This window comes from Mytilus trossulus, chromosome 7, assembly GCF_036588685.1.
Source record: "Mytilus trossulus isolate FHL-02 chromosome 7, PNRI_Mtr1.1.1.hap1, whole genome shotgun sequence".
NCBI classification, from domain to species: Eukaryota; Metazoa; Mollusca; class Bivalvia; order Mytilida; family Mytilidae; genus Mytilus; species Mytilus trossulus.
The window spans coordinates 180,504-196,882 of NC_086379.1; the positions used below are offsets into that span (position 1 = coordinate 180,504).

At 32.7% G+C, this 16,379-nt stretch overlaps 1 protein-coding gene across 1 annotated transcript in view; it reads left to right on the top strand.

Annotated features, from left to right (window-relative positions):
- The window catches only part of LOC134726073 (low-density lipoprotein receptor-related protein 2-like), a 106,488-nt gene that overhangs the window by 87,975 nt on the left and 2,134 nt on the right, over positions 1-16,379 (top strand). Inside the window, exon 21 of the mRNA XM_063590470.1 lies at positions 619-747. Within this exon, the coding sequence (XP_063446540.1) occupies positions 619-747 (129 nt within the window). The remainder of the gene's footprint in view (positions 1-618; positions 748-16,379) is intronic.

Consider the following 16,379-nt stretch of genomic DNA (forward strand, 5'->3'; position numbering starts at 1 on the left):
TAGTTATTTTGTTGGTTATTGATGCATACTTGTATACTGCGAAACCATGTATAAAATAAATGCGATATTGTTATTGGAACTCAGTCAAGGCATTTAAGAAGTAAATCATACGAAGAAAATTCAAAACAGAAAGTATCTTATCAAATGACAAAAGCAAAAGCTCGTTCACATCAAACGGATAGATAACATCTTACAAATTCCTAAATTATATTTACAACGATGTGTTCACAAAAAAACTAGACATAACAGGTAAAAACTTCAAAATAAGGATACAACAGTCAATATTGTGTTACATGTATAATATATGCTATAAAACAAACAAATAAGTAAAAAGGAAACATAAAAGCGGTAAATAGAAAAAAACAAATTAGCAAAATTAAAGACAGAAATACACAAATGTTCTCTAATACAATAACAGAATGGCGGGATGTCCAGGTACCGAGCCACGTACATAATGTAAAATGAATATCACAAAAGGATACATTAAACAGTACAAGTGATATTATAAAAACAAATAAAAGAATACCATAGCACATAATAAAGATAATCAACAACGTCAGTACCCAGAATATATACCCTTACATGCCTTTACTTATTCTAGTTTCTTTTTTTTAAAAGATCGTGGCTGTCCAGTTGGTATGGTGAAATGTGAAGATAAAGTTCAGTGTATTTACGAAGTACAGTTTTGTAATAGATTCCATGACTGCATGGATAAATCTGACGAAAGCCCAAAGATTTGTACAAAAGGTAATAGTAGATCTTAATTCATGTTTTGAAAAAAACAGTTTTAGTACGCAATGTCAGTTGTTTTAACAAATGTTAAACCTGTTGTCTTCTATGCGTGTGTCATATTTTGAAAACGTGTTATTCAAACGGTTTATCTATCTCAAATTCATGTATTTGGTTTTGATGTTAGGTTTGTTGTTATCGCGGGAGTTTGTCTGTTGCTCGGTCCGTTTCTGTGTGTGTTTCATTTTAGTGTTATGTCGTTGTTCTCCTCTTATATTTAATGCGTTTCCCTCGGTTTTGGTTTGCTACCCCGATTTTCTTTTTGTCCATGGATTTGTGAGTTTAAACAGCGGTATATATACTACTATTGCCTTTATTTAGAACTCATAAGTGCGTCTATGTCGGCAAAATTACAGAAATAAATATTGAGCAAAGAAACTATATAATTATATATCTTTCAAGCACACAGATGTTTTGTGTCTTTCCTTGTGGTTTATAACTCTTATATACATAACTTCTATACACCAGCTACATTTATATCTATGTTTCATGACTCATTCAGTATTCAAAATTGTTATCTCATATACCCCTTTAATCGTGAAAAAGGGGGCACAACTGATAAAAAGGACTCCTTCATACCGTGATACTTTCCTCAATATTAAAACAGATGGACGAATTCACACTTTATCCTTTGTAGTTTATTTATCTATGAAATAACCTGTTATCACAATCATTTTCATGAAAGTATTCTGGACTGATATTATGAAAATAATTGTATGAATGTAAGTTATAGATTGCATGCTCGTTACGTAAGACCTTCTCTGTTTGCGGTGTTCTGTTTAACGAATATGTTACTTGTTCTTTTGGAGTTTTGTCTACCATTATAATATATGTTTGTTCTGTTTCTGTGATGAGTGTTATTGCGTTTATGTGTATAGTATTTCTGTCACGTAGTGTTGTTATTTAAGCGATATTATTAAATTTTGTCATATTAGCTAGTCTTAAATCATTTGTTTTCTTAAAAAGTCCTGTACCAAGTCAGAAATATGGCAGTTGTTATCAAATAGTTTGTTACTATGTAAGTTGACGTCTGTTTTTATTAAACTTCAGTGTTCCTGTTGTTCGTTTTGTTCCTTTCTTTTCCTTTCATAGTTGATGTGTTTCTTTCCTTTTTAGTGTGTAATCCCGAATTGTTATCCTGCTGTCGATATATGACGTTTGAACAACGCTATACTACTGTTGCCTTTATTGCAGCTGCAAGTCGGAATTTATCAAACGTCTTTAGTGTCTAAGCAAAACGTCGATGAACCAGTGTGGTATAACATAACTCCCCGTCTTTTAAAAAAGTAAGAGTTCATCGATGGTTTCCAATGAACTAGTTGATAGATATTTTTTATCAACTTCACAAATAACATTTGCTGGTCTGTAAGTACAGATTATAGGTACAGACGTTGTTTATCGTGTAATAGCAAACTCAATTATTTACCTTTGTATATATTTGAAACCCTCACTATTTAGTGCTTTATAAAATACTTTTGGCAGGTCTTTCCACTCTTACGTGAAAGATAGTGTACTTTTTTCGGCTATTTTTCTCTCACTGTATTGTTGTTCAAAATACGTCGCTTAGATTTTTGGTGTATGATATTGAATAACTAATACGCATTTGAAACTAATATAACCCCGTGAATTCCGGCATGGGTTACATTAAAGTTTTTAGGTCTATAATTAACACAATGGCTGCTTTAAACGCAAAACTGTATTTACACAAGTTTACAGTTCGAAAGCCCCAGCAACAGTTTACAAAAGATAAATTAAGTCTAAGATAAGGGTATTAAAACATTATAAAGGTTTTAAAAATATAAATATAATTGTCCATACTTGTATGTTATAATAAGCTGATCATTGTCCTACGGCTTAACTTTATAAATGAGCGATAATTGCCTCTTTTGAAGTTGAGTGTAAGTTTAGCACTTTTGACGGATTAAGTTGTAAAATAGTAATTCTTTAATCTCTTTGGACATTTGAAATGAGAAACATTATATTTAGGAAAACAGGTACTTTTAAAACAATAATATTCAATTTAAAACTAAAATGGGAAATATTCAATTTAAACCGAGAGTTCATATAAATCTTCAATTTAAAACGAGAGTTCATGTAGAGCACTTTGCGAATTATAGTAAAAGTTCCTAAAGTCACTTTTCTTCTGGTTATTTTCTCCACTTATTCCCCGAAGTGATCGTCCCGAGCACAAATTCTACATTTCGTATTTGGGTTTTTAATATTATTTCATCTATGGGTAATTAGTCTTTGGGTAAATTGTCTTTGAGTAATTCGTCTATGGGTAATTCGTCTTTTGGTAATTCATCTTCCTGGTTGCTGAAAGTGTGTACGTACTGAAAACATCACGAACATAGAAAGTGCACATATTGGAACTTTTAATAGATATACAAAGGGGGTATATGGAGGGGGATAAACATAAACATACTAGATATGCCGAGGAGGGGGGACTACGGACATAAATATACTAATACTCGGAGGGGGGACTACTGACAAAAGTATACTATACTCTGAGGAGGGGGCTACTGACATAAATATACTAATACTCTAAGGAAGGGGGACTACTGACATAAATATACTGAAATGTCTATTTCAACTTCACAACTCAAAAGACTGCATGCATGGCTCTATCACATGTATTATTATATAAAACAAATTTCGGCTGCTTTTACTATAATCATAAAAGTAGGACTGAACATTCAAGTTTTATTTTAAAAGAGGGGGCAATAATGATCAATGGTCCGTTTATGATTCTAACTAAAACTACACTATATTGGAAGGTTTTCGAAAACAATATCAAGAATTTGAACCGATTATCAGATTATTAGTGGATATATCTACCTTGTAAGCAGGTTTTGATCAACAATAACAAAGCATTTTTCTGAAATGTAGTATACAGGTCGTCACTCCTGTACACCCATGGAAACAAGAACACAAGATAGGTGACGAGTCAATCTTGCACTCCTGTTTCGGACCAAAATTGTATTTTAAAATGGTTTTGATATACCACTGAAACTCATACGTGTAAATTCAACAGGTTACTGATAGCATGGTGCGTGAAATAATACAAAGTAATAACGACAATTAAACAATAATTGTGGTTATTTGGTATACTATAGTCAGTGATCTTTGCTCAAAGTTACAACCTTTACTTGTGTGAAACACTAGGTTCTATGATACAACAAAGATACACAGACTTTAGCTCGATTTATTGCTTAATTTCTCAATGTCAGTGGCAAATATCTCAGAAAAGAAATGAAAATTCATCTTAGAGAAGCTTTGCGCAAACGGAAAGTATTTTCGCCTATGTGTTCCGCAATAAAATATGGTCCAGTCCATTTACATTGGAGTTTGGGCGACAACCAAACGGGAGTCCGGGTACAGTAAAGCCACACTTTGTTTAGTATATACGTTTTTGTCGTGTTGCGTTTTATACTTCTGTTGTGCAGCTTCAATATTTGTCTTGGCTATTTTTCTGGCATTGGCGAGATTATCAACGATCAATTTTAGGGCTGACTCTTTGCTCAATCCTTTTGTAGATTCTGGGATTAGTGCGATGTCGATAGAATTTCGATGTTCCCTTCCAACGACCAAATAATATGGACTATATTGTGTGGACTCGGTTTGTATTTTGTTTCTGAAAGACATCATGACGCCTTGTAAAAAGTCGGTCCAAGTCGACTGGTTGTCATGACAATACATTCGCAGAGATGTAATAATAATATAATAATAATAATTCTTTATTTAAAGAGGGTTACACAGTTAGCTCTAAAGCTAATCTTCCCTGAGGCCCTCATGAAATACAATGAAATATAACAAACAATTACAAAATATCAAACAGACACACATACATGAAGAATGAAATAAAAAATTGTCATGAAGTATACAATTTTCAAAACAGGTAAAAATTACAAATTCACATATGACATATACTTATTGTAATAACATCAACAATAACAAATTTGAGTAAAAATTTGTGAGAAAATTATTATGCATATAAAAAACACTCAGCTTTTTAATGTTCCAACCAGTAATTTTTTTAATCTTTTTTGAATGAGCTTGAACTTGATGTTGACTTTTTCAGGGATATTGGTAAATTATTCCATAAAACAGATCCTGAATATATAAAAGATTTCTTATAAAGCTCTGTTTTGGCTTTTGGAACTTGTAAATTTTTGCAAGAGGCATTTCTCAAACAATATTGGTTTATTTCTGGCATTTCTTTAAATTTTTCATTGAGATATACAGGGGCTTCATTTTTAAGGCATTTCTGCATCAAAACTGATTTGTGGTATGAGATTCTGTTCTCTACTGTCATCCATCCAAGCTGTTTAAACAGTGGAGCTGATGATGAAAGTGGATCAGCATCTAAAATAATTCTAACAGCCCTTTTCTGCAATTTTATTATTCTGACTAGCTCATTTTTAGCACAACCACTCCAAATAATACAACAATAATCTATCAGTGGGAGAATATAACCATTATAAAATAATTTTCTTAGATCAATATTTAGAAATTTCTTGATTTTAGAGAGTAAAAAAAGTCTAGATGAAATTGATGAACATAAGTAATTAATATGGCCTGTCCAGGACAGATTAGAGTCAATTCTAACACCTAAAAGTTTTTCAATTGATGATTTTTGAAGAATATTATTCTCAATAGTTAGAACTGGTTCTGCTTGATTTAAACGCAGCCTTTGTCTTGTACCAATAACCATACATTTAGTCTTTTCCGAATTTATGAACATGCTATTTTCAAGACACCATTTTTCAACACATTGGAGATCATCTTGTACTTTTAATTGCATATCAGCAATGGTCTTTCCTAATGTATGCATAGTTGTGTCATCAGCATACAAGTCTGTATGACAGTTTTTGATGTGTAATGGAAGGTCATTTATAAACAAAACAAACACAATGGGACCAAATATTGAGCCCTGTGGAACACCAAAATTTATAAACTTTTTATCAGAAAACTGATTATTTATATGGACTTGCTGTGTTCTTTCACTCAAATATGATTTAAAAAAATCAACAGTATCTTCATGGAAGCCATAAACTAGAAGTTTTGTACATAGAATTTTATGATCAACAACATCAAAAGCTTTCTTAAAATCCAAGAGGACTGCCAAATTGATATTTCCATTATTCATTTCATTTAGCCATTTATCAATTATATTAATGTTTGAATGGATTGTATTGATAATTGATTCAACCATTTGTTTTAAATCAATTACTTCTTGTTGCAAATCTAGATTGTAATGATCTAGATTTTGTAGATTACGAAAAGTACTATTCACAGACGAGTTTCTAATTGGGGTTGATGTTAACAAGGTGTTTGACATATCTGTTACTAATAACTTTGGGTCTGTTTCTGAAGTGTCAAAGCTTATCATGGATTCTAATAATAGGTTTCCAGTAGACATCTGGTCAGTGTTATTTTCTATTAAAGAAGTTTGAAAATATGTTACCTCATTGTGTAATTGTTTTCCTAAAACACTAAATGCTTCCTTAAACCAAATCCCACATCCTTTTCCTTGAATATGAAGTGTTGCAGACGAACTGTATAGTGTAATCACAACTGTATTCCCTTCATAAATGAAATTATATACAAATCCGTTCTTGTCTTTCTGAATGAATAAATTTCTGTCATAATTTTGAAAAATAATGTTTTCAAAAATAAAGTATATTTTCTCACTGCTAAAGGTTTCAACAATTGACAATGTTCTATCTGTACAATCCTCAATTGAATAAAGATTACAGTTGTTTAGGTAGCAATTATAGTCATCACTTTCAAATCCAGAAAATTCACCAGAAAAAGATGTAAATAAGTTGTTCACAAATGTAGAATTGAAATCCATTCTGACTTAATAACTCATAATTCCAATAAACAATGTTGATATGATTTTGATTCACATATACAGCAAAAAATTTAGCTCCATTTTGATAACCAAATGGAGCTCAGGAAAACACATCTGTTCACCTCAGAGTCTTATCTAAACAGATGTTGCTAATGTACGATTCTGTCGTTCGATTGCTGCATTGCATTCTGGGTGATAGGATGACGTATTGAGTTTGGTGATCTGGAAAATTTTGCAGATTTCTTTCACGAGGTTTGAAGTGAAATTTTTCCCTAAATTTGTAAGAATTTGTCTACAAGGACCATATCGACATACAATTTCGTTGTACAAGATTCATGTAGTTTCTATGGCTTCTCCTGTTTTAAGTGGAAAGGCTTCACACCATTTAGAGAACGGACATACTACTAGTAAGATTTAGTTGAATCCACCAGGGGTCTGTTGTTCAACTTGTGATTAAACTAATCATATGATTAATTTTAATCAGTCGTTAAAAGTTAATCGGATGATTAGTAAATGCAATGATTAAATTTCGTTGTTCAACTTATTTTAATCATTGTATTTACTAATCATGCGATTAATTTTTAATCATATGATTAAGTTTGGGTAGTTAGCAAGTGTTTCCCACAATGCATTGTAAATCAGGGCCTCTATAACTTCCCTGTTTGCATTAAATCATAACATTCTTCTTTTAAACAGTTTTTGGGTACCAATAATTATTAAATAAATATCTTATTAATTTTTACATGTTCATATTTTTTATGGAATCATGATCAATCATATTCACTTTTAGTTTTGTTTCCAGCTCACAATGAAATGTTATTAAATGGAAAAATAATTTCAGTGAAAAGTCAAGTAATGCCCTGAGAATATGCGGCATATTGAAATATCATGCAACATTTGGTTGTTCTATAAACTCAGAAAGAAAAAAAAAAATAATGTCAGTGATCTGAATTGTCTCCGGTCAAGAATGCATCCGACTCATGGCCGTGATTTTCATGATTTTACCCCGGTTTTCCACTTATCCAGATCATAATGATTTCTTTAAAAATCCTGTCAGTTATGTTGTTGATTTAGTACAACCTTCTTCACATGCTAAATGACGAAATAATATCTCCATTGACGCGTTGATGAAGAGTGCTTTCTTTCACGTCCGCGTTTCATCAAGTATGGCAAGCCAAGTTAACATTTAAGATATTTTTTACGGATGGTGTAGATCGCACTATATTTAACAGAACTGAGATCGATTGTAGTTCCTACGACAAAAGGAGATACAGAGAGACAATTACAAATATTCAATTGTGTAAGTGTAAATGCATAATGCACAGTCCGTCAAAGTTGTAATTCTATAAGTCAAGGTATCTGAGTTTTCAATATTTTTTTTTAAATTGAAATAGCAACTTTTTCGTGACATTATTTGACAATACCCTAGCTGTCAGAAAAAAATCCTGATAGAAATAATAATAAAGATCAATGAAAGTAATCCGACAGGAGGATATATTAGAAGATGAACGGACAGGGGACCCCCACCCCCATATAAAACATTCAATATTAACACAGGTCAGATGCTCCTGACTTGAGACAGGCGCACAAATGCGCTGGGGTTAAATAAGTTTTGAGATATCTCAACCCTCCACCTTTACATCTAGCCAATGTAGAATAAAGAACAACAAAAATTACGCATAGTAAAACTCAGCTTAAAAGAAGTCCGAGTCCGAAGTCAGATAAGGTAACAAATAAAACTAAACAAAATGACAATGATATGCCAGGGGCACCCTCTCCATGTTCAAAATATACATGAAACATTAGTCACTGTAACTTGTCTGTTCTGTAAATTCTAACCCTGAGGGTTTTTTTTATCCGCTACATGTCAAGAAATATTTGTTCAAATCGCCGATGAACCCCTATTGCACCCATTAGGAGATAAATATTTGATTCCATTAAATGAAATTAATTTATGACCTAAATGTACGTGTCGCTAAGAACACGATCATAATATAACAAATGGTCAATATACAAAATTCTCCATGTAATTTTCTCTATTGGATTTTTGCATGCCCTTTATTGTTAATATCCAGACTTAACTAATCGATCAGATCGGTAATCAAACACTTATCGATCATATTCGATCAGTACTCGATTGATGTCTTGAAGTCATCGATCAGTAATCGATCAAACTCTCTCGGGAAATATTGACGCAATTTATACTTTATCACATAGGCGGACCCAGGGGGCTGGGGGGCCTGGGCCCCCTTTCGTGGGAAAAATTTGGTTGATTATATAGAGAATAATTGAAGCATGACGTACTGGAGCGGCACCCTCTCGTGTTAGTCAGCGTCCCCCCCCCCCCTTTTTAGGAAAAGTTTATGGATCCGCCACTGTATCATGTCTTACTCGGACGTTTAAACCGGAGTAGCATATAGTTGAGTGTTAAATAAATCAAACATAATATTATGTTTTGCAATAATCCAAATTATTTGAATGACCGGCACTAGTATGTGAAATTCTCCCTCTTTCCCAACGGGGGTGAGTTGCTTCTTTTGAAATATCTCTGACACTCGAAAAATCAAATGAGATTTTCCAGATTCTTGATAACAGGTGCTTGAGTTTGTATATTACACGTCAGTTGAGAAATATGAGACATATCATTGACTCATTACTTTTTTTACTAAATCACTAACATAAAACACTTGCGGTAGAACATTTTCATAATAAATAATTAGAGTGGACGTTCAGGAGGTGGTATCTGGGGTCTGAACCCCTTTTTATTTGACAATCAAAGCCTTTGAAAGAAAACATATAGTTGAAACAATCCTTTTAACCTAAGCACTGTTGGACCCCCCCCCCCCCCCACCCCCCTTTTCCCCCAAAAGGCTGGATCCGTCCATTATTTGGGTCCTCGTCAAACATAAGTTTTGATAGTAAATGGAAAATAAATAATGTTTAAAAACTCCCGTGTAAAGATAAAAACCGTAAGGTCCGAGCTATCTGTGGGACGAATTGACCCGTTAGAATTTACCTGCGTAAACTGTTAGGTCAAGGGCGCTACCAGAGAATGTGCTATTATTTGAACTTCGAAAAATGGGGAAATTAGCAAAGACTTGCTTCCAAAATCACCTATGGCCTGTACATTAATGCTATGGTAACATTTATTATTTATAAAGCTGTTTTGCGTAATATTTTATTGAATGATTCCGCATAATAATGTGGCCGTCGTTGCAATCAACAAACGGAAATCTGCCGAAAAGTGCAGTTTCATTCTGTTATCAAATTACCAATTAATGAGTGCGTCCGATCCTTCGCCCCATCTTGTCAAATCTCTTGCCAATTTATGTGTCAACTCAACTCCTAGCAAATATATTGTGTTTCTTTCAAATATTAAAGCTCTTTCATAGCTGAAATCTCTTTCCAGGAGCTAAATATATCTTAAACATCTCATATTTCAAGGATAAACTTATTTTTGCATTGGTACTGCAGCCATCTTGGATGCTTTAATCATATGATTAAAATTTAATACACCTCAAAGAGGTTGATTAAGTTTAACAACAGTTTTAGCATTTTTAACGCAGCGTTAAAATGAACGACAAGTTGAACAACACACTAATCATATAATTAAATTTAATCGAATGATTAAGAAATTTTAACGACGCTTCAGCACTAACGACAAGTTGAACAACAGACCCCTGATGAATGTGGTAAATTTAAAAGAAGGTCCATGTGTATTCTTTAAAATACTCCAGTTGCCGGAAGAGGCTGTAAGGGTGCTCTCTTAGAGTGTGGATTAGTCTTTCCTTGTTGACATGCAATACAGGTTTTCACATAATCTGTAATGTCTGAGTACATTCTCTTCCAGTAATACTTCATTCGGATGTTGTAAGTTCTGTCAATACCGGGGTGCGCTGCAATAATTGCATCATGGTTCGATAAGAGTACATCGTCTTGTAATGACTTTGGTACAACAAGTTGTTTAATGATCCTATCTGATAAGTGTCCTTTCCCTCTAGGATAATAGTGGTGAAACAGTATTCCATTAGAAACAACGTAGTGATTTGATTCTCGGACTATTACATCAGGTTTCGTTTTGTCTTGGGGGTAACGTGTTTTGTACAATGTAATGTAGCATTTGTCCTTCTTCTTCGTCTTCATTTTGAGCGGCTTGGATTCTTTCCTGTGTAAGCTTTGTGGTTTCGATGATCATGAGTAATTGATCCGCATTACGATAACGATTATCTGCTTCAGTGATTGCCTTAATTGCTGATACTGATTCATGTTTTGATTCGTCTGAGTCTGGTAACTTGACTGGCTGGACGACTGACGTTGATATTCGTTGTACATCTGTTGATTGGTTTCTTTACTGGATTGATCGGTTGCTGTATATGTAGCCTCGATTTCGTCTATACTGAGTCGACGCTGACACTGGTTCTCGGGGTGCTGAATTATGGAGAGGAAGTCAGCGCAAACGTTATCTTTTCCTGGTTGATAGTGAACTTCAAAATTGTGTGTTTGAATATACATGGACCATCTTGATAAACGTCCAGTACTCTCTTTAATACGATGAAGAAATTGCTAAGCTATATGGTCAGTATAAACATGAAATTTGCTGTTTGCCAAATAAACGTGGAACTGTTTGATAGCTACAACTAGTGCGAGGCACTCTCTGTCTTTAACGTCCCATCTGTGTTCTGGTTTTCGTAGCATGCGTCCGCCATACGCAATAACTCGGAGTTTCTTGTCTTTGTCATGTAGACCTAGAACATATCCTATTGCAGTACCACTTGCGTCAGTATGTAAAATAAACTCTTTATTGAAGTCCGGAAATACTAGAATAGGAGCTGAAGTAAGTTTTGTCTTGAGCATTTCGAGCGATCGTTGACATTCGTCTGTCCAATGGAATTGTTGATCTTTGTGTAGCAGTTGATTGAGCGGAGAAGTAATTTTGGAGTAATTGTGAATGAACTTTCTGTAATAATTGCATAGTCCAAGAAACATACGTACTTCTTTGACATTTTTCGGCGCTGCAAAGGAATGTACAGATGTCGTTTTCTCTGGATCTACTGCTATGCCTGCTTTGGTAATAATATGGCCTAAATACTGGACCTCTTTAAATGCGAATTAACACTTCGACGGTTTAATTTAAGGTTGGCTTCGATTAGTTTATCAAATAGGGCTGATAAGTGGCAAAGGTGTTCTTCAAAGTTCCTACTGTAAATTAGAATGTCGTCCACATAAACTAATGCGCTTTTCCAGTTGAGATCCCTGATTACTTCATTTATGATCATGTTGAAGGTTGCAGTGGAGATTATAACCCCCGTGAATTCTGGCATAAGTCCGTGAACTTCGACACGGGTAACATTAAAGTTTTTAGGTCTATAATTGACACTATGGCTGCTTTAAATGCAAAACCGTATAAAAATATATACAAATTTATTAACACAAATTTACAGTTCGAAAGCTAGGGGAAGACTGCCCCAGCAACAGTTTACAAAACATGCAAAACATAAAGAAAGTCTTAGATAAGGGTATTAAAACATTATAAAGGTTATCATTAAATATATATATAATAGTCCAATCTTATGTAATAATAAGCTGAACATTGTCCTACGGCTTAACTTTATAAATTAGCGAAAATTGCCTCTTTTGAAGTTGAGTGTAAGTTTAGCACTTTTGACAGATTAAGTTGTAAAAATTGTAATTCTATAATCTCCTTGGACATTTGAAATAGGACACATTATATTTAAGAAAACAGGAACATTTGAAATAAGACACATTATATTTAAGAAAACAGGAACATTTTAAACAAGAATATTCAACTTAAGACTAAAATGGGAAATATTCGATTTAAGGTAGCACAATACAAAGATTTTATAACTCCAACTACCAAGTTTTAAAATGCTGTAACTTTCTTAATAATGCTTGAAAATTTATAAAAGTGGTAGTTTTGTATAGCTAACAGATTACTCTTTCAAATTAATGCAATGTTAGCATTATGCAACAATTATGTAACCAATTATAATGTTAACGGTGTCTAAAATATTTTTCACCAAATTTCCACTTTCAAATGAAATTAGCTTCTGCATAGGTATTCCTAGATGCTTGATTTTATTATATGTTGTTCCTATGGCCATTATCTACAAAAGGGTGTCTCAGATTTCAGATAGAATGTATAGAACAAATTTTACACCTTATTAAACATTATCTTCTTTTATGTGGTTAGGATGTTTCACTAATTGGAGATTTATGAGAGAATAGAAAACCATAGAGACAATCTGAGACACCCTTTTGAAGCCCATGATGTGTTGATTAAGATTTCATTAAAATTTTCTGTATAGTTAAAGAGATGAAAGAGCTAAATTCATTCAAGTGACCTTACCCCGATTTTGCCACTTATTAAATAATAATTGATTACATAATGATTGCATAATAAAAATATTACATTCATTTCAAAGATTAATCTTTTACCTATCTATATGTACCTCTTTTATTATTTTCTATGCATTCATAAGAAAGTTACAGCATTTCAAATGTTAGTGATTGGAAGTAAAAAAATCTTTGTATTGTGCTACCTTAAAACGAGAGTTTATATAATATTCAAAACGAGAGTTCATATAAATATTCAATTTAAAACGAGAGTTCATGTAAAGCACTTTGCGAATTATAGTATATGGTAACTTTTCTTCCGGTTATACTGACACCGCTTAACCAAATACTGTGTTTTGTAAGAGATATCTCCCGATAATATGTTCCGTGTCGCACTAATCCTGATTATATTTTAAATTACGTGTATGGCGATATAACTCAAAATCAAAAATATAATAAAGACCTAGAGACTTTCGAATTGAGGTCCCTGGTTTATGACAATGGATTTTACAAGGTCACACATGAATTTGACGATCTAGATTTTGACCTTTCTTTGCCTTTATTCTATATGTTTATGTCGTGTACCTGTTGCAATTTTGTACAAATTATAACATGTACAAAAGATTGTACATGTTATAATTTTTACAATGCTAAAGTTTTGAAGAAGATAAAAGAGGGACAAAAGATCCCAAAGGGACTGTCAAACTCATAAATCTTAAACAAACTGACAATGCAAAAACTACAAATGATAAAGACAAACAGAAAAACAAAAGTACACATGACACAACATAGAAAACTAAAGAATAAACAACACGAACTCGACCAAAAACTAGGGGTGATCGCATGTGCTCCGGAACGGTAAGCAGATCCTGCTCCGCATGTGGCACCTGTCGTGTTGCTTATGTGATAACAAATCCGGTAAATAGTAAAATTCGGTAGGTCACATTCATGAAAGGGGAGGGAATTGTAGTTACGACGTGAGGAACATATCCGATATCATACATGTACAAAAGTACCTCGTATATGTTATAACCTTTACAAAATATTGCTTAAAAATGGTATTCACCTTTACAAAATTTCAAAACTGATAATAAAGCAGGATAGACATGCATAATTGAAATTGATTCAAAAATAAAGAACAATAATCAGAAGCAAAAGAAGGTGGATTATTTACTTTCCAATGTAACACACACAGAAAAGACAAAACTTTATATCTTCCACAGCTACTTCTACAAGACTTACAACTGCCTTTCTAACATTGAGGATGCACAAAACATTGCCCTCCACTCAATCATAGCTTACGCACTATCTCTCACACTCATTGATACAAATCAAAAATATTTAAAGTTGATTTACAAAAACATAACCCTAATTTTTTCTGAAGTATCCCTTTGTTAATCCTACTTTAGTTAGAATTTTATAGCCGCTATGTTCATTCACATTCGAAAGAATTCGCCCAGTGATCCTATCTTTTCTATTGATATTACCAAAGCATTTACCAAAAGCTGTCTTTTCCTATTTTATTTTACAATTATATCATTTATTTTAGCCCGATTTTGTGTTTCGTCAATGGATTTATGAGTTTTGAACTGCGGTATACTACTGTAACTGTTCAGTTGCCTTTATTTATCATCTAATCATATAATCATATTTTCTCCTTGTATAATCCATACAAAATGTGTCGTGTTGTCACAACTTATAATTTTTTTTTATATATTTGTTTATATCATATTACAATATATACTACATAGTATGAACAAATTCTGTCATTTTTAATTTTGACTTCCATATATACCACCATAAGGTATTGAGTTATAATAAAAACTAGGTATCTGGTCATTAACCGTATCGAAAAGATATCATCTTAACATGAATGGACCATAAAAATACAACTGAAGTTAATGGCATGCTTTAATTGTAATAACATGAATAATAAACATATTTTAGTACAAGTTAAAACCATTTTTAAGCAATATTGTGTACAGTTTATTACATGTACGAGGTACTTTTGTACATGTAATAACTTGTATTATAGCATTGTAAAAATTATAACAGTTACAATATTTTTGTAGATGTTATAACCTGTACATAATTGCAACTTGTACACGACATATACATAAAAAAAAAGGATGGGTTCTATTGCATAAGACCTTTGTAAACTTGAAGTACATGTAGCTATGTTTTGTAAATATTATTTAAACATATATAGAACCATGTATTATTAAAATCAGTGTCAAGTAAACTATTAATCAAAAGCAAATATAATATTTGTCTAAGCTGAAGTAACAAGTTATCTCTGTTATGTCACAAAATAGTGTATAGAAAGCAGATATTTAGGAACCAGTATACAATAACTTATATTTTGTAGGAGGAAATGACATGTTAAACTGGATTTTATTTTTTTTCCTTGTCAAAAATATTGTTCCGGTTAGAAAGACCTTTCATTGTTCTCTAAACAACTGTTGTTTAATTTCTGTTTGATTATATTACATAGTGTTGTCAATTTAATATATATGTATGATGTAACTGTATTCAACTATCATTATGCCATTACAACACAATAAAACGCAGGTAACAGTTGCAATTGCTAACCATTTCATTGCAAATATTTCGTTCCATTTTTTTCTATTATTTGGGTTAATTTGATTTGTTTGCTTTATATTTTGTATTTTCTGTATACCTTTGTTTTCTTACAACGAGTGTAAGCTTCGTTTGTCAATTGTGAAATGTGTCTTTAATGTTATGATTAATTTACAGATTATTTGCATTGACGGTTATAGAGCATGCAGAAAATATATAGATAGATATAGGAAGATGTGGTGTGACTGCCAATGAGACAACTCTCCATCCAAGTAACAATTTAAAAAGTAAACCATTATAGGTTAATGTACGGCCTTCAACACGGAGCCTTTGCTCACACCGAACAACAAGCTATAAAGGGCCCCAAAATTACTAGTGTAAAACAATTCAAACGGGAAAACCAACGGTCTAATCTATATAAACAAAACGAGAAACGAGAAACACGTATATATTCCATAAACAAACGACAACTACTGTACACCAGATTCCTGACTTAGGACAGGTGCAAACATTTGCAGCGGGATTAAACGTTTTAATGGATCAAAACCTTCTCCCTTTTTTCTGAAACAATGGCATAACATCACAACATAGGAAAACACACGATAAAATATCAATTGGCAGACTTAACTAAATCAAAAAACGTATGATAACACCATGAACGAATAAAAAGTAAAAACACAAAAATACTGAGCTCCGAGGAGAATTCAAAAAGGAAAATCCTTTTTTAAAGAATAAATTTGATCTGCGATATCTGAATACAAATGCACAGTTAATTAGATATATTTATATAGAAGACCAT